The sequence below is a fragment of the Hydra vulgaris genome, chromosome 11 (genome assembly GCF_038396675.1).
Source record: "Hydra vulgaris chromosome 11, alternate assembly HydraT2T_AEP".
NCBI classification, from domain to species: Eukaryota; Metazoa; Cnidaria; class Hydrozoa; order Anthoathecata; family Hydridae; genus Hydra; species Hydra vulgaris.
In genome coordinates this window covers 33,447,238-33,474,996 of record NC_088930.1, presented here as the reverse complement: position 1 = coordinate 33,474,996, position 27,759 = coordinate 33,447,238, and the positions used below count along the sequence as shown (strand labels likewise).

General features: G+C 27.4%; 2 protein-coding genes across 2 annotated transcripts; both read left to right on the top strand.

Moving 5' to 3' along the window:
- The first annotated feature begins 438 nt into the window (after window positions 1-438).
- Window positions 439-25,764, top strand: LOC100203952 (uncharacterized). The gene is made up of 4 exons (XM_065810836.1): window positions 439-677; window positions 1,565-3,072; window positions 25,007-25,160; window positions 25,246-25,764. The coding sequence occupies exons 1-4, from the start codon at window positions 482-484 to the stop codon at window positions 25,419-25,421; spliced, it is 2,034 nt and encodes a 677-aa protein (XP_065666908.1). The 5' UTR covers window positions 439-481; the 3' UTR covers window positions 25,422-25,764.
- Window positions 5,158-6,806, top strand: LOC136087242 (uncharacterized). Its single transcript, XM_065809708.1, has 2 exons — window positions 5,158-6,283; window positions 6,468-6,806. The coding sequence occupies exons 1-2, from the start codon at window positions 6,038-6,040 to the stop codon at window positions 6,750-6,752; spliced, it is 531 nt and encodes a 176-aa protein (XP_065665780.1). The 5' UTR covers window positions 5,158-6,037; the 3' UTR covers window positions 6,753-6,806.
- Window positions 25,765-27,759: the final 1,995 nt, after the last annotated feature.

Sequence of the window (27,759 nt, the reverse complement as noted above, 5' to 3'; positions counted from 1 at the left end):
AATAACCAACCAAATCAATCGTCTAAATTGGCAAATGTTTTTCCAAATATAAAATTTAATATCTTAAGCTAGATGAAACTTTGATCAAAGATTTACAATTTACCAAGAAATATTAATATGTTAAGAAATGATAACTATTTAAGATTTAGTTAGTTATTATTTTATCAAAAACCTAATCAATTACGTTTTTGCATTAGCTTTTTTAATATTTTTGTATTTGCCTAATATTTGTATTAGTACTTTTGTAATTTACTTAAATTGCTTAAAGATCCCAGTCACAAAAACCATTGTCATTCAATATATTTTTAATTCAATAATAACTGCATATACACACAATATTGAGGGATATTTACAATCAGTTATAAACAGATGATACGTAAAGACCTATCAGACACGTTTGTTGCAGTCAATTTCTTTTTTTGGCACGTTTGTTTTACGGGTTTTAGTCGTATTTCTGGTCCGTCATTTTTCAGGACTGAAAATGGCGTACGATGGATCACAAGAAAAAGTAAATTGGGGAACTTCAGTGTGTACAAAATCAGAAAAACAACTTGATATTGGAGAAGTAATGAAATTTTTAGAGAATATTAATCAATATCCAAATGTTAGCTATCCTCCAGCAAAGCCAAAAGCAGGAGATGCTTATCTGTTTGTGGCAAATATTCCAGAGGAGCAAGGTAGGTCATGGTTTTTTGCTGAAATAGTATATTATTTTCCTGACCTTAATAGTAACTTATGTTTTTTAAAAACTTGCGCTAGTTTTAAACTATAAATTTTTATTTTATAGAATCATTTGATTGCACAGAAACACATAAATTAGTATTCCATGATTGTTGAACTTTTTTTCTGTTAGATCACCACGATAATAATGTATAACTGTTGTGTACAACTTGATTGACGGCCAAAATCATAAATTACCTGTCAGATCGTTTTATACAGAATAACTTTATAAAGAATAATATATATATATATATATATATATATATATATATATATATATATATATATATATATATATATATATATATATATATATATATATATATATATATATATATATATATATATATATATATATATATATATATGTATATATATGTATATATATATATATATATATATATATATATATATATATATATATATATATATATATATATAGTATATATATATATATATATATGTATATATATATATATATATATATATATATATATATATATATATATATATATATATATATATATAAATATATATATATATATATATATATATATATATATATATATATATATATATATATATATATATATATATATACACATTAGAGAGTTTTATTTTTTTTAAAAAACCAGGGAAAATATCTAAAAATAATATAAAATTTGTTTAGAAATTATTAAATCACAAATAATAATAAATTGTAAAGTTACAATGTTAAATTACACTATATTTTGTTTTAAATTTTTATTTAAAAAAAGTTAAGTGGATGAAATTATTTTATGCTATATAATTTATATTTCATAATTTCTAGTTTCAACCTAGTTGATAATTTTTTTTTCACTAGAAAATTGGAAATCAGATCAATACAGGTGGTTAAATTATGGTTCTAAAGACATTCCTAAACGTGATCCATTAGTTAAAAAACTGTTTTTTGTTGGTAAAAATCCAGAAGGCAAAACTAATAAGTTCCAACGTCATGTGTATACTCTTATAGGAGATCAACGGGTTCCAAAGCCAGTTTTAGTGCATTACATTGGAGATGAGACTGTTATGGTTGATCATCCTCATGGAAACACAAAGAAGTCAAATGATCCATATTATACCACCGCTCCTTCTGTTCGAAGAAGTGCTAATTTATCTAAAAAGTCATCTAAAGTGAATTTAAATGATTCAGAACCTCATGTTTTGGATATGTTTAGTAATCCTGTACTTATACCTCGCAACAAAGTCCAAGTGAGAAATATCATTCGCAATATAAAAAAAGCAAGTGAAAAAAATCGTCCGACCAATGAAGATATGGCAACATTATACAGACTTGGAACTGAACTTCCTGGATTTTTTCATTATACTCGCTCATTTCCAGACTTAGTAATTATTGTAGGATTATGTGATATAGCATCTGAGGTTGAAAACTTGCTGAAACTCAATGCTGGTCCTTTAGTTTTTAGTTTTCATGAAACATTTAAAGTTGGAAAGTTTTTTGTTACTGCATTTAATTTTGTTCATGCAGCTTTTTCAGATAGGCCAGTAATACCATTGTCATTTCTTGTAACTGAAAATGTAGATGATTACATTATTTTTGAAAAGTTTCTCCACTGTATATCTGAAAACATTTCATCTTTAGAATTAATTGAAACTGCTGTTGTAACTAATCAAGAACATAATTTTACATCTTCTTTAAATTCAGTATTTCCAAATTTTGTTCAAGTTTATGATTGGGAGCTTGTGTTAATGACAGCTAGGTCATGGCTTCGTAAAAACAATCAGTGTGTAAAAGTTATTACTGATCGAGCTGAAGATTTAAGAGTTCTTTTAAATAGTTGCTCCCAAGAAGACTTTGAAAAAAATTTAGAAAAAATTAGGAAACAGTGGGATGATGCTTTTGTAAAATATTTTGATGAATATCTTTTAGATATTATACGTAAACGATTAGGGCGATGGTTGCTCGACAAGTATAAGTTGTATCATCCCCAAATGGGTGTGATAGGAGCTCGTAACCTTGATTTACAAGTGGTTGTGCGTCATTTGCAAGATGTTAAAGAAGTCACACTTGACATTCTTCTGCCATCACTTTATCATTTACAAGTATACCTTTCTACAAATGTTTTGAAAGGTTTTTGTGGTCTTGGGAAATTTAAATTAAGTTCTGAACTCAATTTCTTAAAACGTGAACAAGACGAAATAATTTTACCTAGTAAAGTGTATGAACCACAAGAAATTGTAAATATTTTAAAAGTTAGAGGGATCTCCTTAGTTTTTGAAGAAATGCAAGAAGAAGGAGATATAGGAAGTATTGTGCAAGCACAAAGAATTGTAGAAATGGACAACATTGTTCACAGTCATCAGTTGCAAGTATAATTTTTTTTTTATTAAAGTTGTTGACATATATATGTGTGTGTGTTTATATATATATATATATATATATATATATATATATATATATATATATATATATATATATATATATATATCAACCCTCAGAATTAGGGTCGGCATTTGGCAATGCCGACCTAACTGCCGACCTTAAAGCGTTTGAGGTCGGCAATAAATTGCCGACCTCGTTTCGATGTTTTATGGTAAGACCTTTGAATCAAATTTTTTTTGCCAACCTGATGCTAACCTCTAAAAGATTGAGGTCGGCAAATTATTGCTGACCTCAATCTTTTAGAGGATTGATATATATATATATATATATATACAACCCGTAGATGTTGTTCGAAAGTTTTTTCCATATTTTGTTGACAAAAAGTAAAAATTAAAATGCAAGACCAGAATTATTTTTTTTTATTAATTGATAGACTGCCTGCCCCAACCAAACCCTCAGTCGATGTAGCAACACTCCCTTGCGGGTCAGGTTAAAAGATAGTAGATGTAGCAGCACTCCCTTGCGGGTCAGGCTATTTGTCAGTCGATGTAGCAGCACTTCCTTGCGAGTCAGGCTATTTGTCAGTCGATGTAGCAGCACTTTGTTGCGAGTCAGGCAATAAGATAGTCGATGTAGCAACACTCCGCGCATGATTTACAGTAAAAAAAAATAAAAATAAAAACATTTTATTAAAAAAAATAAAAATAAAAACATTTTATTAAAAAAAATAAAAATAAAAACATTGTTTATATTGTTAAAAACATTCAGAATGTTTTTAAAACATTCTGGTCAATTAAATTTGCGTTTTTGTGGTTTTTTTAAAAAACGATTTATTTGTAATTAAATTAATGGTTTTTACTTTCGTCCAACACGCAAATGTTGGACGAAAGTCAAAAGTAATTAAAAGTGGCGTATGTGTTGGCGTAAGAATCACTTTTTTCCTTCCGCTCTTCCCAAAGACAACAAACTATAGATCTATATATATATATATATATATATATATATATATATATATATATATATATATATATATATATATATATATTTATATATAGGCCTCAGTCACATAAATTTACTTCCAGTGGGAGTAAATTAGTGTGTAAATAATGTGTGTAATAAATAATTTGCGTAAATAAAAGTAATATTGCAAACTATTAATAACATTCACATTTCTACAGATAAACCACATGCCAATGTATATGCCATTAGTTTTTTTATTTGATTTGAGCGCTTATTTTATCAAAGAAATACACGCTCTTTTTTTACAACAACAAAGTATTTACAAATATTAAAAACAATTTGCAAATACTTTAAAACCATTTGCTTTTAATGTGTTGTAATTATTAAGATTTTATTTGTTATAGAAGCTAAAAAAACTCTTGAGATTCTGAAAGCATTTTAAAGTAAAGTGGTCTAAAGGTTATTAAAACTAATTTAACAAAAATTGTTAATAGAATTTAAATTTGGTATTTAAAAAAGATTACATTTCCTTATTATTTATTTCCTAAAACTATCTTATACTTAACATAATCTTTTGTTTGTTTATCACCATTTATTTATTTTAATTTTTATGTATTTTTGATGATAGCTGTCGTACTGAAAACTCATTTTTGATACGAAATAAGAGAGAAAAGTTCTTTGTTAAAAAATATCCCCCTCAAAGCAAAAAAAAAAATTGAGATGGGATTGAGATTCTTATGGTGATTGGGATTCTGGTTGGGATTCTGGTTGGGATTCTGGTTGGGATTTTGAGAGAAAAAACAATATATTATAACAGTGATATTTATTTATTATTAATAATAACAATTCTTTTATCTTGTGTTTCTGAATCGTTGGAATCATTGGAATCAATATTTCCGTTTTCTGATATGTTTTAGGTGATAATCAACCCAATTTAAATCTTTTAAAAGTTCTTTTCTTTGAATATCTAATTTTGTTAATTCGACCAAAATTTTTGTTAGTGCATTTTTTAACTCTTCAATGTTCATGATTGACATTTATATAAACTCTATGAGATAAGAAAAAAGATATAATATTTTGTTTTTTAATACATGTTCAGGCTTGGTCGGGAAAGGCGTGCGATCGCACTCTGATCTTGACCACGCATACAATATTTAGTTGCGACAACTTGCCCACGGCTTCATAGATGTTTTGAGAACATTTCAAAAAATAATCAAGCGCAAAAAAGTTCAACTGGACCGATGAGAGACAATTACAAAAATTAAAAGCTGCCTGATTAAATTGTTATAAAATAAGTTTAGAATAATTAATAAACTTCGTCTTTTATAATTAAGCGACACTCTTTTATATAAAGTAAAAACTTACTATTAATAATTGTTTAATAAAGAAACAATTGTTATTCAATTTATCAAAGAGTTTAGTATAATTTCTTTTATTTGAGTACTTCTGATTTATTTCAACAAGATTCTAATAAACAAACGTTTGTTGATTTATTTAATAAATAAAAAAGTCAATCTTTTTTTAACCATTTCGCGCTTTACGTAGTTGGCCTGAGTTTTGTTTTTACAAATTACATACGATTCTTTGTAGTACGACGAACAAAAGAAACAATTAAATCATTCAGTTACTATGACAATGTTAGAACGTTGTTTTTAGCAGTATCTTTAAAAATGTTAAAAACAATTCCGCAATGTGCTAGACCCCTGAATTAGCGGTCTATAATGATCAGTATCCAAAAAAATTACATTCCAAATGAATTTTATTTTTATTTTTTATTTTACTAACCAAAACCAAATTTTAAATACGTCAAACTATCTGAAAGCATTTTTTTATGATTAAACTCAAAAGGTAAAAATAAATTACGAGGAGGAAGCGGAACTGCTTTACCACTGATTATGAATAGTGAGTGGGCTTTTTTTTTATTTTTCATTTTAATAAGTATTTAAAACAGAAATAAGTAAATTTAAGTTTAAGTATAACAAATTTGTAAGAATGACATCTGAAGCAAAAAAAATTCAAGATAGTAAACCAATATCTAAGAACTTAAAAACTTTTCTTTCGTGGGGGAAAGAATCAGTTATTGGATACACGGAAGAAAATGGCTTAGTTGTCAAAATATGGTGTAAGATTTGTGCTAGGAACAAAACTGAAATTTTAACGGATGCTTTAGTTAAAGGAGTATCAAATCATTCTTTGACAGCGTTTACGGAGGGAACTTGTGTGGTGACAAAGTATCAGGTAAAATTAAAATAATTAGCTTGTTCTTAATTTGTGACTCCAGGAATTAATTTAAACATAATTTTTCTACCATTATATAACTTATAACTGTAGTTATCTTATAATTTACTATATTACTAAGTGAATAAATTTTTTAGAAAATTGCTTAATTTGAACCGTGATTTTTTCTTTGATAATAATAAAGGTTGATCGCCATCTTAGAGGGCAAAGCCATAGATTAGCGGTGCTGATTGATAATGGTAACTCAGAAGATCCTGGAAGTAGTTGTATTGCTAACCTCGATATGGAAAACTTGTTAACTATTACACAAGACAACCGCGAAGCGTTATTAAGGATGATTAGAACAGCCTATGAAATGGCTCTAAAACCAAGCATGCCACATAGCCATTTCAAGACACTGATCAAATGCCAAAGACTTAATGGTGCACTCCTTTTACAAGGAAAAGACAACAATAAAGCAGGTTATTGATTTTTAGGTTCAGTTTCTTTTTCGTAATTTAATAAAATAATTCAAATGAAAAAATCAAATTAAAGTTACGTTACTATTATAATGAAAGTTTAATTATTTTTTTTTTTTAAGATTTTACATTCGAATGGTCTTATCCTTTTGATTTATCCATTTTATTTTTTAATTTGAAAAATATTAGTTTTATTATTATTTTTTTATTTTATTGTTTTTAATTTCTTTTTTAGCACATGAATATATCTCATGCATTGCCAGTGCCATTAAAGAAAAAGTTGCTAAAATTGTCAATGAAACAAACTTTTTCTCCATTCTTTCCGATGGTTCTCAGGCTAGAAAAACAAAGGATGAAAAAGAGTTGATTCTTGTGCGCGTTGAACGCGAAGGGACCCCTGCCTGTTTTGTAGTTTCTTTACTTGATATGAACAGTTTGGGTGGTATGAATGCCAATACCATTAAAAAGGCTATTGATAGCATTTTTATTGAAACCGGTAGTCTTCCTTTAACTGCGTCAGCTTACAAATACAAACTTGTAAGCGTTACGGCCGACGGAGCTTGCGTTAATTTTGGAATTTATAATGGCGTGTTAACACTATTAAAAAAAGATAGAATGTGGCTGATAAAAATTCACTGCGTAAACCATCGTTTAGAATTAGCAATAAAAGATGCTGTGAAAGATATTTCCCAGTATAAAGAGTGTGAACGTTTTTACATTTCCATATTTAATTTATTTCGCAATTCTGGAAAGCTAAAATGCGCAGTTAAAAAAGCTGCTGAGGCTTTGAACATTACATATTACACGTTGCCTAAAATATTTGGAACGCGCTTTATAAGTCACAGGAGACGCGGCTTTACAAAACTTTTACATAATTGGCCTTCGCTTATTGTGGGTTTCGATAATACTCTTGCTGATCGCGACACTAAAGCAGATATGCGTGCTAAACTTTCTGGATTGTCCAAACGGTTGCATGACTACAGACTATTATGTATGGTTTGTAGTTATTTGGACATCTTAGAAAAGTTATCACCATTATCATTGGTTTTTGAAAAACAAATGTTAATGGTGAATGAGTTAAAACCAGCGGTGGATATAACAAAGGCTAGCTTAGCGGAATTAAGCCATGAAGATATTGATAATATTATTGATTCATATTTACTCAAGTTTATAATCAATGAAAAAGATGGTTCAACCAATCTTCTTTCTTCGTATTTCAAAGAAGGTAACGAATTGAAAAAATCAAACCCTGAGTTTGTTGAGATTGAACTCAACAATATGGCTAATCTTAACTTTGAATGTATTCATTCTGCCATTAAAGTAAGAAAATTAGCAATTGAAATCATTCTGCCATTAATAAACGATAGATTTAGTTCGCTGTTAAATCCCATATTCGAATCAATGGATTGGTTAGATCCGCAAGTATGGACAGCAGACAGCATGTATGGTGATGCCAGCATATCTTTATTGCTAAACGAATTTTTTTACCCTCTAGAAAAATTAGGAATGGATTTTAAAATGGTTCTTTCGGAATGGAGAGCTGCAAAACTATTAATAAATGCGCAGTACACCACTGCACTCACACCATTGCAAATATGGCAGAATATTTTTCTTTATTATAAAATTAAGTTTCCAAACTTGAGTCTTTTAGTTGAACTTCTGATGTGTATTGCTGGTTCTAATTCAGCTGTCGAACGCGTTTTCAGTATTTTGACTGTGATTTTGACTGATAGGCGTTTAAAGATGAACCACTCAACAATGGAAGACTCAATAATCATAGCAGGGAATGACACGAATTTCACTCAACAAGAACGCGATGATATTTTAAGTCGTGCTGTGGATATTTTCTTAGATAAGCGAAAAGTTTTTTTCCTTGATTCAGCTAATGCTAGTATTGCCACTGATTATAGTAGCGAAGAAAGCTGCACCAGTGAAGATATAAGTTCTATATCTGAATCGGACGGATAAAAAATTTGTAATATAAATTTTATCCCACATAATTTTATATTTATGTACATTACTTAAGAGTCCTGAAGGACGAAAATATATTTAGCATTATATATATATGATATCTTTGATTGTCATATTCTTGTTATACGATTGCATAAATAAGTTGAATTTAATAAAAAGGCAGCGTATAAGCTAATATATGTATATATTATATGCTGTATATATAAAACTTTTTAAGAATATAGATCAAAATATGTTATTAAAAAGTTTATACTCTGCCATTTTATTAAATCTTTTAAACATCTGTGTGTGTGTGGCTCCAACAATAAGTCAATGTATTAAAACAAAACAAATTTATATTAGCGAATCTTTTTAAAGCATTCGTCAATATAAAATCATTTAATTAGTAAAGATTAAAGTTATGAATTTAATTTTTTTGCGTGTATTTTTAAAACTTATTGTTATGCGGACAAACATGGAAACATACTTGAATGTTCTCAAAACATCTATGAAGATGTCATAGTAACTGAATGATTTAATTGTCTCTTTTGTTCGTCGTACTACAAAGAATCGTATGTAATTTGTAAAAACAAAACTCAGGCCAACTACATAAAGCGCGAAATGGTTAAAAAAAGATTGACTTTTTTATTTATTAAATAAATCAACAAACGTTTGTTTATTAGAATCTTGTTGAAATAAATCAGAAGTACTCAAATAAAAGAAATTATACTAAACTCTTTGATAAATTGAATAACAATTGTTTCTTTATTAAACAATTATTAATAGTAAGTTTTTACTTTATATAAAAGAGTGTCGCTTAATTATAAAAGACGAAGTTTATTAATTATTCTAAACTTATTTTATAACAATTTAATCAGGAAGCTTTTAACTTTTGTAATTGTCTCTCATCGGTCCAGTTGAACTTTTTTGCGCTTGATTATTTTTTGAAATGTTCTCAAAACATCTATGAAGCCGTGGGCAAGTTGTCGCAACTAAATATTGTATGCGTGGTCAAGATCAGAGTGCGATTGCACGCCTTTCCCGACCAAGCCTGCATGTTATAAAATTATTAAACATAAAAAAACAAACTTATTTAAATAAAAAAAAATTCAAAAAACCCAACTAAAAAAAATAAAGTATATTTTTTATATTCAAAATATTGCTTCACGTAATTTTACAATAAGTTTTACAACATTATTAGTTGCTATACAACAATTACATGTTCTGTCACATTCCATGATTAAATCGTTTATTTCACAGTCGATACAACTAAATTCGATATCTTGTATATAGCTCTCGTATATTTTTCGTAATTGTCTTTTTTCTGAATATTTTCTTGTCTTCCATTTCGCTTGGACAATCATATTGTTTATCATTTTGATAATTGAGTTGTATTGTTCGTCTATATTGTGTTTTTCTTGATCCATATAATCAATTAGTAGTTTGAAATTTTCTTCCATCATTGCCGTCATATTTATATTATTATTTTATTCTAAAAGAAAAAATTATTTATTCTATAAAACAATAATTTGCATAAATTAAAAAATTGCTTCGTTTGGTTTTGAAATATAAAATACAACATTTTTAGTGGCGATACAACAATTGCAGTCCTTATTGCAATTATAAAAATCATATAAATCATTGGTACAATATTTACAGTCCAGTTCAATATCGTTAATATATTTTTCATATATTTCGCGTAATTTTCTTTTTTTGGAATATTTTCTTGTCTTCCATTTGGCTTGAAATATCATATCTAAATTTTTTTACTTATTTTATACATAACAATTATATTTCTTTACTCATAAATTGTATTTATATATATCCCAAATCAGAATCCCAATCAGAATCCCAAATCAGAATCCCAAATCAGAATCCCAATCAGAATCCCAATCCCAATCAGAATCAGAATCCCAATCAGAATCCCGAAATTTTTTTTGCTTTGAGGGGTATTTTTTTTTGAGGGGATATTTTTTGCTTTGAGGGGATATTTTTTAACAAAGAACTTTTCTCTCTTATTTCGTATCAAAAATGAGTTTTCAGTACGACAGCTATCATCATATTTTATGTAGTATTTTTAATTAAAATCATAAACAATTCATAGATTTTAACAGTTACCAATAAGATATTTGTAAGCGTAATTTAAGTTCACAAACATATTATGTCAAAAGAACTTTACATGATATTGAAATAGTAAGAAACAAAAAATACATTTGTGAAAAAATTCTCTTAAACAAAGACACTTCTCCGTTTTATAAGAAAAAAAGTTTTTAATTTCCTTTCACATTTAATAATCCATGATAATCTATGATGGTGATACTTAAATTTAATGTAATGAATTAGTTAGCAAATGGTTAGAAAATTGAGATTTTACATTTATTTGAAACTAAATGTTACATTGAACGTTTTACTATTTTATATTCCTTTAAAATTAAATTTAAATTTTTAAAATCATGCTTAATTTGAAGTCTTTCGGAAAAAAAAAAAATTTTAATAAAATAATGTTTCTTTAAAAAATTCTCAGTTGTGATTAAATGCTTTTTTTTATGACCTATTTTCTGAATAAATATTTTCTGAATAAATGTCACATAAATGATATTAAAAGATAATTTAAATAGTCAAAAAAAAAAGTTTTCGTCTAACTGAACGCTTTCGATGTTTACATTTTATAAAAAAGTTTTCTCTTAACTGAACACTTTCGGTATTTCCAAAAAACAGCGAGCTACGCAAGGCTTCTTAACAAGGTCTGTCAATATTATTTTTTGACAAGTTTAGTTCCATTGCTTTATCTCTAAATCCTTAAAAAAATGTAAAAAAATAAAAAAATAAAATAGTATTTTTGTTTAAACGATAAAATTTTTTAGTTTTTATTTAGCAATTTAGTAGCTTGTACAATTTTCTTATGTTCTAATTAATAATAAAAAATGTGTAAAGTAAATTTTGACACTAAAAATTGACTTTAGAAATATAGTTTTGTTATTACAAAAATTTTAGATTTGAAAAAATTCTTTAGACAAGTGTTGTTTTCGGGTTTCCAGTCTAGCTATCCATTTATTAACAATATTATTTTTAGATAAAAAATTTGATAAAGAGCTATAAAGATTTTTACTGCTTATAAAAAAAATTTCTATAGCTTATTGTAATAGAATGCAGACATTTTAAGAATTATTACAACAATTGAAAGTTCCACAATAGAATGAATAATATATTAAAGTAATTAATATAAAAAATACATAATTCATTACATAAAATAAAAATCATTATGCAATAATTTAGTGTGTAATAATTTTATATTTATCAGTTAGTTCAACTAATCAAAAACATTTGCATTTCAATCGGCACTCTTTTTTAATTTTTATTATTTATTTTTTTTCAACAACTGCCTTTTAAAAAGCATGCAGTTCATTATGCAATTAATTTATTTATTTTTTATAAAAATGACTTAGTGTTTTTCATTTTAGTTACAAGGATAATTATACTTTTGAGAGAAAAAATTATACTTTTCCAAGAGCTGTAAATTGCTCCTGTAAACCATTTTAGGGGAGTGTAAGCATATGTATATATATGAGACCTCTCTCTCTCTCTCTCTCTCTCTCTCTCTCTCTCTCTCTCTCTCTCTCTCTCTCTCTCTCTCTCTCTCTCTCTCTCTCTCTCTCTCTCTCTCTCTCTCTCCTATATATATATTTATATATATATATATAAATATATATATATATATATATATATATATATATATATATATATATATATATATATATATATATATAACCCCTAACTGGTTGTCAGAATTTTTTCTGTATTTTGTTGACAAAAAGTAAAAATTAAAATGCAAGACCGGAATTTTTTTTTATTATTACTTGATAGACTGCCACTCATTTGCGAGTCAGGCTATTTGTCAGTCGATGTAGCAGCACTCCGTTGCAAGTCAGGCTATTTGTCAGTTGATGTAGCAGCACTTTGTTGCGAGTCAGGCTATAAGATAGTCAATGTAGCAACACTCCGTTGCAAGTCAGGCTATTTGTCAGTTGATGTAGCAATGCTCCGTTGCGAGTCAGGCTATTTGTCAGTCGATGTAGCAGCACTTTGTTGCGAGTCAGGCTATAAGATAGTCGATGTAGCAACACACCGTGCATGATTTACAGTAAAAAAAATAAAAAATAAAAACATTTTATTAATAAAAATAAAAACATTTTATAAAAAAAAATAAAAATAAAAACATTGTTTATATTATTAAAATCATTCAGAATGTTTTAAAAACATTCAAAATGTTTTTAAAAACATTCTGGTCAATTAAATTTGCTTTTTTGCTGGTTTTTTTAAAAAACAGTTAATTTGTAATTAAATTAATGGTTTTAACTTTCTGACAACACGCAAATGTTGGACGAAAGTCAAAAGTAATTAAAAGTGACATATTTGTTGGCATAAGAATCATTTTTTTTTTTCTTCTGTACTCTCAAATGCAACAATCTATATATATATATATATATATATATATATATATATATATATATATATATATATATATATATATATATATATATATATATATATACATATATATATATATATATATATATATATATATATATATATATATATATATATATATAGATATATATATATATATACATATATACATATATATAGATATATACATATATACATATATATACATATATATATATATATATATATATAGATATATATATATATATAGATATATATATATATATATATATATATATATATATATAGATATAGATATATATATATATACATATATACATATATATAGATATATACATATATAGATATATACATATATATAAACACACACACACACTAATATATAAAAATGACAAACAAACGTTTACTTTAATTCTAAATAAAATAATAAAATTAAAAATGGAATAAAGAATCTTTTATTTAAGTTCTTAATAAACGAATTAGAATAGAAACAGCAAAACAAACTTTTTATTTAAAATAAAAACAGAATAAGGAAAGTTTTTTTTAAATTCTGAATACAATAGTTAAATTAAAAATGTCAAAACAAGTTTTTTATTATTTCTAAATAAAGTAATTAAAATAAAAGTTTTGATATAAAATATTACATAAAACCAACAAAAAAGCAATTGTTTTATTCAAATTCTTATTTAAAAAAATTATAATAAATGAACATTTATATCTTAATAAATGAATATTTTAATTAAATTTTAAATATGAACCTTTTATTTAAATAGTAAACAAAGCAAATTAAATAAAAACGAAATTTTTCATTAATTCTAAATAAAGTAATTATAATAAAATAGGCAAATTTAATGTTTTACTTGAATTCCAAATAAAATCGTAAAATGATGCATTTGTTTTTCCAAGTTTTTAAGCAGATATTGATGTTTGATATTTTGTTTTACTGTCAATTTTATGCTGAATTTTTCAGCATTTGGAATGGGCAATTCTGTGAGAAAGAGGGGGGTGGGAAGATTATGAAAACATACACTAAACTCCATAACTCTTTTTTTTTAAGTATTTAAAAATACTTTTAAGCAAAAATGTTATTTAAAAAAATCATTTTATCATACCATAGCATGGTTTTAAAGTTGTAAGGGTTGTATAAATGTGTTTTGATGCTTATATACAGTCCTGTTGTGAAGCGTTGAAAATCGTATCGTAAAACCATAATTAAGAACTTTGATAATGTTATAGTGGATTTTTTAAACATAATTTACATGGTTTTTAATAATTATTTATACTTTTTTTCCAATATCATTGATTGTGTCATTTTATTTGTTGTTTTTTTATATTGGATTTTTCATTACAACCGTTATAACAAAAAATACATAAAATTGCTTGTAAAATTTCAAGTAAAAACAACAAAACTCAACATATAACAATATCAATATGTGCTAAATACACAAACAAAAAAATTTTTTTTTACTATTCTGTTTGTTGCAATAAGTCTGATAAAGTTGTTTTGTTCAGACGTGGTAAAAAGTAAGCGTTACAACCGTCATGCTATGTAGAGTTAGTTTTTGAAAAAAGTTAAAGACTTTAATGCTGTAACTTTTGCATGCTAAATTATATAGTAGTATTTCACATTTCTGAAAAGTTTCAAGTCATTTCTTTTTTCAGTTTAGTTTTTAGAACTTATAGAGTGTCAATATATATATATATATATATATATATATATATATATATATATATATATATATATATATATATATATTTATATATAAGCTCGTGCAAATATACAGTTATTTTTTTATTTAAACAGCAAAATTTGAAGTTTTTTAGGTTGAGTTGTATTTTACTTCCATAAACAAAAACAGTAAAAACATTTAATAAGTTGAAGAGAAAATATTACTTTAATCAATATTATATAATTATGCAATAATATTAAAAAAGAAAAAAAAAATGCTTGTTATATTTTTGTGAGCTTCTTTAAAAAAGTTATTAATTAGAGATTTTTTTAAACAAACAGATTTTTATTACTGTTTATCAGGAATGCAGAGTCCCAATAAGGACTCTGGATTTGAAAGTCACAAAAAGGTTACTTCATGCAAGATTTTGGTATCCAGGAGCTCTAAAAATATAAATAAGTTTATGGACTACTAATAGGAAAAAAATTAAGACTTTTAGGTTAGAGGAACAATCATTTTTTGAACCCGGAGTCCTTAGGTATAATGGCGGCAAGAACTCCAGGACTCCGGGCTTAAAAACAATAAATTTTAAGTCTTTAAATCTCGTGAATTTTTTTCTTATAGCAGATCATAAGTCAACAAATATGTTTAGAGCTTCTGGACACTACAGACTTGGAAAAAGTAGAGATATAAAGCTGGAGTCTTTTTGGGACTCTGCATCCCTGCTGTTTATTATAAAAGATTTAATTTAAGCTTTAAATAAGCGTGTATATTTTATTTTTACTTTGATCGTATTTTAGATTGTAAGTTAAAAATACTACTATAAAAATTTTGTGTATTAAAAAGAAATTTTATTTTTAAAGAGTTTTTAGTTAAAAATATAAAATTTAAATAGCTTTTTTAAAACTACTAAAGCTCTTTAGTTCTTTATTGTTGTTGTTTTTTATATAGTTTTTTTAAGATGTATAAAAAACTGGTCATGTAAATTTTTTATTTTTTTTTAACATCTTCACTTCACCAAAAAGACTTTGAATTTTATAAAGCAAGATAACAATTAACAGACAACTTAAAATATTGCAAGTTAGATGAATCAGGAAAATAAGATAAAGGAAACAAATTTCAAAGAACTGATTTTGGAGGGGAAAAACTTGACAAATAAGAATTTTTGGAGCACTTAGGTATAGTCACCGTAAAAGGATGAGACTGAATGACAAGTAACAAGAGAATGAATTTTAGTAAATAATAAAAGAGAGGCTGGCTCTTTAGAGCAGTGCCCAATATTGTATTTATAGAAAAGAGACAGAAGCAACATTACCACAATATGACAAATGTTGAAGGTTGGCTGCAAGAGCAGGTCCAACTATGTTTGCAATATGTTTTTGTACCTTGTCTAAAAAAAGAAAGGATATCACTTAAACATCCGCTCCAGATACGGCAACAGTATTCCACACAAGGATGGATTTGAGGTTTATAGAGATAAAGAGTAGAATCCTGAGTAAGAAAGTGTCGAGCAGGATAAAGGGATGCAACTTTAGCAGAAGCTAGTTTTGCAATGGATTTGATATATGGTTTCCAAGAAAGATCGGAAGTAAAAGTTAATCCTTGAAGATGAAGGGTAGATGAATCATCAAGTACATTACCATTCATAAATATAGAAAGATCTAGATTGTGAAAAGATTGCTAAAAAAACTTAAGTCTTATCTGAGTTAAAGTTCACCAGTCACTGAGAGCCTTCCCCTCCCCTTCCCCTGCTCCTTCTCCAAGCAATCAGAGAGTGTTGGCTTCTTATCAAGACAAAAATTAATGGTAGTATCATCAGCAAACAATGCCACCTTAGAAGTTAGAATTTCTGTAGGTTGTTTATGTAAATTAAAAAAACTATTGGGCTAAGGATAGAACCTTGAGGAACCCCTTGAAGTTACAGGAAATGAAGAAGAGTGCTGTCCATCGAGGAAAACTTTATATCATAATTGGTAAGAAAGGTTTAAATAATCTTAAAGATCAAAGGCTTTTGAAATGTTGAGAGTGATGGCCTTAGCCTCTCCACATCTATCTTATGCACGATAAAACCTATCAGTTACTACCGTTAACAAACCAGCTGTAGAACGAGAAGATCGAAATCCATATTGATGATCAGAAAGAAAGTTATTAAATTCAAGATGAGAGATTAAGTTTTTATTAATTAATGACTCTAAAACCTTGCTTATGATAGAAAGAAGACTAGTTGTAGTTAGGCGAGTCAGATTGCTCCCCAGAGTTTTTGAAAATAGGGATAACAGATGCTGCTTTCTAGCAGGCTGGAAAACAAGATTCTGATAAGCACTTGTTGAATAGTTTTGAAAGTATATATAACAGCTCTGAAGAACACTTCTGCAAGACTAAAATAGGTATGTTGTCCGTACAACAAGCTGTAGAAAATTCTAAGCATGAAATCACTTTAGATACACAAGCTGAAGTAATATTAATATCAAACAATGGATCAACTTGTATGTTTGAATCAAGGGATGAGATTGATGAAAAGTTTTTAGCAAGCAATTCAGTTTTGTGTTTAGTAGTGATGTACTGATTGCACATTTTCGGCTGATACGGATACCGATGAATAGGAAAAGACGAAGTTGTTTCTATTTGCTCTCCATCATACTAGAGGACTGTCTTAAAATTGAAAATTTTTTAATAAGTTAAAAAATTTTCAATTTTAAATTTAGCTTTTTGTTTTTTGCAGAATTGCATATTTTGATGTGTTTACGATTAAAGTGTTTATTTTAATAAAATTTTCAAACCAATTTGAAAAATCAAAATCTAGCTTTATTGTACTTGATAACAAACTGACCTCAGGTTGAAATTCCATAGATCTTTTTGTTGAAGACTTTTTGAGCAATCTACAAGCCATTTAATAATATTTTCAAAATAACTATCAGCTTCTTCATTTGGAAAAAAATTATTTTTTTACCTTGGATCTAAAACTGTGGCTAAAATGAGATTTTTGTCTTGAGATATTTTTCAAATCTTTCATTTGCTGATTTTTTACATTCTTTTAAAGTTGTCCTTAATCCTAACAACAAGGGAGACTTTTCAGCTTGAACAATCATGGTTTTTATGACTTAAATAGGTTACTTTTAAGTATAACAATAAAACAATACAAAATAAAATTATTCTAAAAACAACATTATAGTAATAAAAGTATAAATACATTCAGCTGTTAAATTAAAGCTTATAAACATCATTTCAGGAAAAATTTGCCTGTAAAGAAAATCAATATAAACAATTTCTCAAAAAAATTCTAAGTAATGCATAAAGTTTACATTATTTATTATTTAATTATTATCATAATGCAAGATAAAAATATTAAAATACCATCAATTGGCAAATTGGTAAATTAATAAAAAAAAGATCGATATTGATTCAGATCATGCAAAAAGTGGCTGATTAAGCCGATGCCAATTAGTCGGTACATCACTAGTGTTTAGATGAGGTAACGAAGTCTAAACCATGCAAAAGAGGAGGAATAAAAGATTTGTTCTTATTATAGACACTGTTAAAGATTCTCCAGAAGTCTCTGGTTGATCTCCAGAATTCTCTAGTTGAAGTTTATTTAAAAATAATTCTCAAAACATTTTAAAAAAATCTTCAATTAACAATTTTTTTACCTTAACAACAGTTACAAAAATGTACAATGAATAGCGGGTGATAACTAAAAATCCGGACAAAGTTAAAGTTAATTTTGCTTTGTGTTAAAATAAGTATACATAATAATTAAAATATATTTATTTAGCTCACATATTCTTTTTTTAGAAAAACATAATAAGTATTTGAATCAATAATTTAAAAATGAAGGTGAACCAAAAAAACGAAGATGAGCAGCGGAAACGTGTGTATCAGTTTTATTTGGAAAATATAAATCTCGGCAAAACATACACAGTAAAGCATTTTATTGCTGAAAATATTCCAAGAACTACCATTTATGACATAATAAAACACGCTGAAAACAAATTTGGACATGAAAGAAAGCCGAAAGAAGTCGTATAGCCAAAAAAATGCCATAAAGTAAGGTTTCTAAGGCTTAAAACCATGTTTGACTATCAAGATGGTATTTCACAGAGGCAATTAGCTTGTAAATTCAGTATTTCGCAACCGTTTGTGAATAAAATACTCAGAAATCAGTCTGCTATCAAATGTTATAAAAAGCAAAAGATTCCGAAGCGAGATGAGCAAATGAGGCTAAGAATTCGAACATGCTGCAGTCGGCTTTACCAAAATTACCGATACTTTGAATGGATCATTGGCGATGAATCATATTTTACTTTAAATTACAGTTCGATATACTCTAGTTATTACTCCACTGATACTTTATTGACTCCAGCGAATGTAATATACACCCAAAAAGAGAAGTTTCCAGAAAAAATAATGGTCTAGATTGCTATTTCGGCCAAAGGTACCTCAAAACCATATTTTCAAGAATCTAGCAACGCTATCAACCAGTTTAATTACTTAGAGCATTGTGTTCAAAAGAGACTTATCCCGTTTATAGAAGAGCATCATTTAAATGATAATTTTGTGTTCTGGCCAGATCTTGCTTTGCTCATTATACCAAAAGCGTATTGGAATATTTAAAGGCTAAAAATATTGAAATTGTACGAAAAAAAGATAATCTGCCAAATTTACCCGAATGCAGGCTCATTGAAAATTTTTGGTCAATATTGAAAGGTCTTGTGTATAAGAATAATTGGCAAGCAAGAAAACTTTCACAACTTAAAGAAAGAATTAAGTATTGTTTGACCAAAGTTGGTTATAATTTTATCCAAGAAACAGTTGGTCGCACCAAGAGTTTGATTGATCGTGTCAGACGAAATGGAGTGATTGAATCAAATTGAATATTATATTGAATAAATTAAATAATTCTCTATAAAATACTTTTTTTACTTTTATAAAACATTAAAAAACGAGGAAGTTATGATCCTTTAAACTTTGTCCGGATTTTTAGTTATCACCCGTTAAACATTTTTTTACTTTTTTTTATCATTGGGTAGTTACATAATACTTATTAAAACGATATTTTTATTTTAAATGTTTTACTATTTTGGTTTAAGTAAAATATGACTTGAAAAACATACTGTTTTAAAAAAACTTGTATATTTCCACGACCTATATTTTGCCAGTGTAAACTGACATACAAGGATGTGGATGTGAACGTTGCCTTCCAAGTGCTCAAAATAATTAGAATTCAAATATTCAGAAGTAGACAATTAAATAATTTTTCATTTTATCATTATTTTTTTATAAAGCTAATGAGCCTTTCCTGTGCCACAAAGGCATGAGAAAGGCTCCTTTTAAAAACCAGAATTAAAGAATAATTTTTCAATAAAAGTTATACATAAATTCAGTGGCAAATTTAAAAATGTGCCACCCCTAGCCAGATTTTAAGAATTTTAGTGTTAAAAAAAGTATAAAATATATATAATAAATTTTTTTGCCATTTTTCCCAAGATAAAAACCTGTGCCATGATCATATTTATAAGAATAAGTATTATTACAATATTGAGTTTAACTTTGTCTTCAAACTCAATTTTCTTTAACACACCATGTTGATGTGCATAATTTAAATATTATTTAAATTTGTTTGTGAACAAAGGTAAGTTTTTATTCTTGTCAAACAAGATAATGATTTTTTAGTAGAACAATTTGTTATTGCAAGTGAGATATAAATTCTGAAGATGATTTCCAAATTTCGAAACACATTTGTTTTTTTTTTTGAATTAAAAAATTGAACAGGTTTGCAATAGTTCTTTTATATTCAGATATGTCATTTTTCTGTAAAAGCTGTTTATAATGAAGAATTTTTTTAAATTCCATCTTCAAGGTCTAAATTACTTTCATAAAATTTGTACAATTCTTTTTTCTTTTTTTTTAAATAGGATCTGTATCAACATTACATATATTTTCTAGATATCAAAACTTTTTGTACCAAAAATGATATGAATTATTATTCTTTTGTAATTCTTTTATCAAAGCTGTTGTAATTTTATGAAATACATTTTTTTTAAATAATTCATTTAATTTATAATTCATTTTTTCGTAATCAATTTCTGTTTATAACTAGAGCTAACTGAAATGTCAAAGTTTCTTCTTAAAATCTATAAAAATAATTTTAAGCAAGTAATTTATTAACAAATCAGATAGCTGAGCAAGAGTAAATGGATTTGTATTAGTGGCTTGTTATTTGTTATTTTCACTGTCTAAATGTTTTAAAATAATTTGCTTAAGTGTTAGGAGCATTGTTGTTTCCATTTTTTTCATTTTTTGAAATAATCCTCCAGCTTCAGTACAGTTATTACTCTTTCTAAGTTGTCACCTGTTATTCCTTTTATTATTTTAAAACAAGGCTGTGCTATATCTAGATCTGATCTAGCGAGTATCAGGTAAAGGTTGGGCCTATTTTTGCTTTCAATAGAGACCATCGCTTAATTGACACGCTTAAAAAAATAATAAGTTTTTTAAATTAGTATATATAAATATATATATATATATATATATATATATATATATATATATATATATATATATATATATATATATATATATATATATATTAAAACTACAAGTATATATTAAAACTACCAGCTTCTGTGCAGCAATCAGCTCCACATCGACCAATTAAATTTAAAGAATGGCAAGCACATGGAATAAGAATAGCACATGAATTTAATTTCTAAAATTTTTGCACTTAGGTAATTGCAAATGCTGGTCAAATTATTGACATTGTCATATGATTGTCCTCTGCAATTTGCCAAATTTAGTTTGAATTTATCTAAAAACTTCTAACATTCCATTAGATTTATGATTAACATTGTCAAAAAAATGTAAAAATTATTTGACTTTTCCATTATCGATATGAATATATCCAATTATCAATGACAATTGATCAGTGCAAGAAACATCAGGTGTCAAATCAAAAAGTATAAAAAGTATTTTGCTTTTATTATATCACTAATTATTTTATTCTTCACTTCTGTTCCAGTTATACTGATAAATTGATCACATATCGTTTTTGACATCTTTGAGGTTTTTCCAGAACCACTGTTTCCATACTTGAGTATGCTCTTTCAAAAAGAATCATATTCTGCAATCATTTTCAGTGACATAAAATTTCTATTGTGGTTATCATAAAATTTCTCACTGTGTTCTTAAAAAGGTAAACCCCCGGCTACATAGCTTCTTAATGATAAAGATAGCTCTATTTAAAAGATTCAGATTTCCACTTAAGTTGCTTCATTCAATCATGATCATAGCAATTTTTTGGACCAAATATATATATATATATATATATATATATATATATATATATTATATATGTATATATATATATGTATATATATATATATATATATATATATATATATATATATATATATATATATATATATATATATATATATAAAAGTGGTCCAAAAAATTGTAACTCATTCACGGTAACCTTTTGAATTGTGACAACACCTTACTAAATTTGTACTGTAAAATATTATTGATCAGTAGAGGTTGCTCAGAGCTTTCGAACTTTACTTAATTTTTTCATAGTCCGCAGTAACGGATCCAGAAATTTTTTCGTGTTTGAGATAGCTAAGTCATCTACCCTTCATCTTCTAGGATTAACTCTTACTTTCTTAGAAACCATATATCGAATCCATTGCAAAATTAGCATCTGCTAAGGTTGCATTTCTTAAATTATATTGTTGCCATATTTGAGGCGGATTTTCCAATGATGCCCTTTCTCTTTTAGACAAGGTGCAAAAACGCAGTGTAAACATAGTTGGACCTGCTCTTGCAGCCAACCTCCAAATATCACATCGTTGTAATACTCTTTCTCTTTTCTACAAATACTATAAAAGGCACTGCTCTGAAGAGCTAGCGTCTCTTGTGCCATCTACTAAAATTCATTCTCATGTTACTTAAACGATGAGACTTAATAAGTCTCATCCTTTTTCTGTGACTATTCTTAAGTGCTTCAAAAACTCTTGTTTGTCTAGTTTTTTTCTTCGAACATCAGTTCTTTAGGATTCGCTTCCTTCATCTTGCTTTCCTGATTCATATAATTTGCAATCTTTTAAGTCGTCTGTCAATCGGTATCTTGTTCTCTAAACTTTATCTTTTCTCTTCCAGTATCTTCCAACTCTAATAGTGGTTGCTTGCATCCTTGTTGGGAGTAAAAATGTTAAAAGATAAGTAAAATAAAATAATGAGGCTTTGCTAGAAATTGCAATTATTGCAGGCTGAGAACGAAAAAGCTCTTTAACTTTATCCCCCCCTCTCCCCTCCCCTTCCCTCTACCCCCAAACACGAAGGGCAATAAGTTGATAAAATATTTTTTGTACTATTCTCAACTATATTCATCGATTTATATTCATCGATAAAGTTTAAGTTTGATAGTATTATCTCTTAGCATTCAAAAATTATGGCCATATAAAATTTGTAACCCCATCAACTTTAGGGGGCTTAAACTTTATATGGTCGTAATTTTTGAACGCTGAGAGATAATACTATGAAACTTAAAATTTATCGATGAATTTAAATCTAGTTGAGAAAAGTACAAAAAATATTTTATCAACTTGTTGTCTCTTACGTTTGGGGTGGGAGTGGGGAAGAAGTTAAAGTGCTTTTTCGTTCCCGGCCTTCAATTATTGCAATTTTTTTCAAAACCTCATTATTTGACATAAGTATAAACATACAAATGTTTGAAGTTGGATCCATTTCTGCTATCTCAAACACCAAAAAATCCTTGATCCGTTACAGATAGTCCAGGTTTAGGACTACACGTAGTAATATATGAGCCCCTGAGATGCATAGTGGTATAAGTCACTCATATCTAGTTTTGAGAAGTCTGACTAATATCACTATGACTCTGAACAAAAACAGCTGTTTAGTGAGGAGCATAACAAAAAACAGTTCCAGCATCATTATCGATATCATTAGACTTATACCACTCTGCCATGTAATAGAATAAACAAAATGCTAACCATTGCACAGTGATTTAGAAACACTTAAAATTTGGCCAAAATACAGTTTTTTGAGTAGTGAAATTTAAACAATGTAGCTATTATAAATTAGCTAACTATTTTCTACAGTTTCTTATATTTCTAACGGTATAAAAAAATAAGTACTGAAATAATAGATTTAATTGTTAATTTTTTTTAATTGTTTGAAAATGACCGAAAACAGCTCTTTTTTATTGTTAAAATTTTATCATTATTAAAACTTAATTTGCTCCCTAAATACAAAACCTTTCATTTTAATTTTCATTGTATACAAAAATAATAGATAAATTTATGTTAATTTATAAAAATAATGTAAATATGTATTGATATATCTTATAAAAAATGCATTTAAAAATGCAATTTTTATGAGTTTAAACTGATTTTTATAGTGCTAGGACTTTTTACCTCAGACTTCCTTCGCGAAGCCAATTCTTTTTTTAAAGAGAGTTTGTATCATTCTGTTAGAAATTAAAAAATTTAGCTAACTTAACTTGCCCCATTTTGAAGTAATGCGGTTTTAAAAACCTTATTTTATAAAAAAATTAACGATGTAAAATCTAATACGACATATATATATATATATATATATATATATATATATATATATATATATATATATATATATATATATATATATATATATATATATATATATATATATATATATTGCTTAGATTTGAAGTTAATTTACGTCGTATTAGCTTTTACATCGTTAATTTTTTTATAAAATGAACATTTTAAAACCGCATTATTTCAAAATGGGGCAAGTTGGGGCAGCTAAATTTTTTAATTTCTAACAGAATGATACAAACTCTCTTTAAAAAAAAAATTGGCTTCACGAAGGAAGTCTAAGGTAAAAAGTAAAGTAGTACTCAAAATATTGAAAAAAGTGACTTATACCACTATGCATCTCATGGGTTCATATTATACTTGCCTTAATTTTAATACGTTGAGCTTAATCCGGACATTTTCAGACAAACAAAAAACAGAAAAGAAAAAAAAAGATGTTCTCGTATTTCTTGAATTTATTTTACGTTAAAAACGTTATAGTTAAATATAAATAAAGAGATTTGCAAAAATTGGCTTAAATGATTTTTAGAAATACATATTGTTTGTTTTCATTGAATAATTTATATATATTAATAATTCTAGGCATTTTTAGTAAAATCTCCTTCTGGCAGCCTGCAAGCAGTGCGCTTGTTTCCTCGGGAATCGTGTTCATGTTCGTTAAATCAAAGATGCTCGCATATTATGGCTGTTATGCTTGCTGTGGGATTGCCTTTAATTACTGACTTACATTCCAAAGGTAAAAAATATAAAATGGATAAAATATTTATCATCATTTTATGTTCACTTTTATTTAAAATATTATTTGTACGAGAATTATTTAGTGAAAAGTTCTCGAAAAATACGCATGCAACAATCTAAATTTTTGCGGAACGATCTCAATGCATCATCAAATTTAATTGATTATGAACATGTTAATATGTTGCCTCAACCTGCAGCCATAGGACCTTCTGATGTCGAAGATAACATGGTTCCAGTCGAACTAGTATACCAGAATTAGTTTTACTTTTCGTATTTGGCAGTTTTTTTTATAGAATAAACAAGAAAAGAAAGTAATTTATAAAAATGAAAAAGTTATTTTATAAATAACCGATAAAGACTTCTGAATGGACTACTACTGAATAGAAAAAACAAAATGGCAACTTGAATGAATGGACGATAATAATAAATGGCAACTTGAATGAATGAACAATAATAAAACTAGTTGAACAATAATCGTGAAAGTTAATGAATAGTCAATATTTTAATAATTAAAATAAGTAGACATTATTTTAATTGATATAAGTATAATATCTTAGTTGGTTATAACAATGATTTTTTGTTTAGTGTCTTACAAATGTTAATTATAGTTTCTTTTTTAAAAAAAAAAAAGCGAAGCTACTCGTTGTCCAAAACTACCCCACAAGAGGGGGTAGTTTCGGACAATGGCATTAGACATAATTATGTAATGACAGCAGAATTAGGAGAATTATTACTAATAACAAAATTATTCTTATAAAGATCTCAAACAATAGACCTTTTCGTAGTTAAGCGGCAATTATGAATCACGTGGCATAATATTTTTATCGGGAGTGCAAAATTGTAAACAAAACATTTTGAGGAAGCTTATCTGATTTTTTATTGTTTATTTAAATCCAATAGTTTATTTGAAAATACGTCGTGTTTTAACATGCCACTTAAAAGTGATGAAGATTTTTTAAATCTACCTGTCAAGCAGATTGTTAGTTTTTTAGCTGTTCGTGAGTTAAGTACAACTGGACGTAAAGTCGAGCTTGTTGCCAGAGCATTTACTGCAATGGAATTAAATAAAGATGTTATTGAGACAGCAGAAGAACAGGAGAAAAACTTAATCATATACGGAAAAACTTAAAGCTTTAGATTTAATTGATCCAAACTCTACCTACGGAAAACAGAAAAAACTTAGTAGCTGAGTGACCTAGTATAATTATGGGAAACATTCTTTCGTCTATCCTGAAAAAAAAACTTTAATTCGGCATATATTAGCAAGCACAAGGACCAAAAAGCATTTTCATTTTTTTAGTAGTGGTTTTGTAGGCCCTATTATGCACTTTAGTTTTAAAAAAGATATTTTGTTTATATGTTCTGAAGTTTGTGGTTCGCAAAAAATCAAGTAAAAATGAAAAATTTGGGTTGTCTTTAGTAAGTGTGACTTTCTGCTTGGTGTTCGTGCATGCCTTGATCTTTCAAAGCTTGCAATCATATTGCCACCCTTTATAAAATGGAGTATGCTAATTAGGGTTGAGCTTTTACCGACTTTTAAATTTACCGGTAAAACGGTAAAAAAAATCAAAATTTACCGGTAAAATCGGTAAAAAATAAAAAGGCATAAACAGAAGACCATAAAATGCAGTAATAAGTAAATAAAACACATTAATGTTAGTTTTGAAATTTATTTTTGGATAAAAAATGAGCTATGAGAAAACAAAGTGTTTCAAGTAAGTCGTCACTTCTGGATCGAATTTTTGTCACAAATAATCCAGCGGAAGAAAAGGCTCGCTCAGGTTCGACACTTGTTGGTGGGATGGTTTCTAGTGCATTGAACAAAAGTTCAAGGTTTGCAGTTCTCTTTCCGGTCGCTTCATAGACCAACATTCTTTTGAAATGGCCTTGAATTCGTCGTTTAAATTGTGTCGCTGTTTTTTGGCCAAATGCTGAATTGCTTCCTCGAGTTCCTCTTCAAGAGAAAGTGGATTTTCGTCAAGAGTTTCTGAGCCATGCACTTCTTGAATAAACTCCAGGTCATCTGGATTTGTTGAAAAAAGCCTAGACAGCAAGTTTTTGGCCGTCTTTTGAAGTACAGACTTCGGAGGCATATTGAAAACTTTATGCTCTTCAATGTCGGACAAGCATTCTGGATTGGAAAGATATCTGTACAAGCTTACAAGATTGCTCTGCCTTCTCTCTTCAAAACGTCTCAAAATTGCACTCTTCATTGCAATGCAAAGAGGTGAATCTTTTTGTTTCAGCCTGTTCACAAGAAACTTGAAAATTCCTTCAGCAGTAAGAAGAGTTGTATTTTGTCGGCAATGTGCTTCTGCTGCTAATTTAACTGGTTCAAGAGCAGCAACAATGTCGGATAAAATGTCTTTTTCATCATCACTGCAAATCAAATGTGGTGAAATGTCCTTCAATACTTTTCTGATTGAATGTTTGACTTTGAGGAACTGTTGAACTATTGACAGCAGACTGTTCCATCTTGTTCTGAAGTCAAGGATAAGTGAAACCTCTTTTCCGTGCTCTTTCTTAATTTCTTCTTGAAAGACGTCATTTTTGACGGGCGATTTTCGAAATAACTTGACAATTTTTCTGACTTTTGT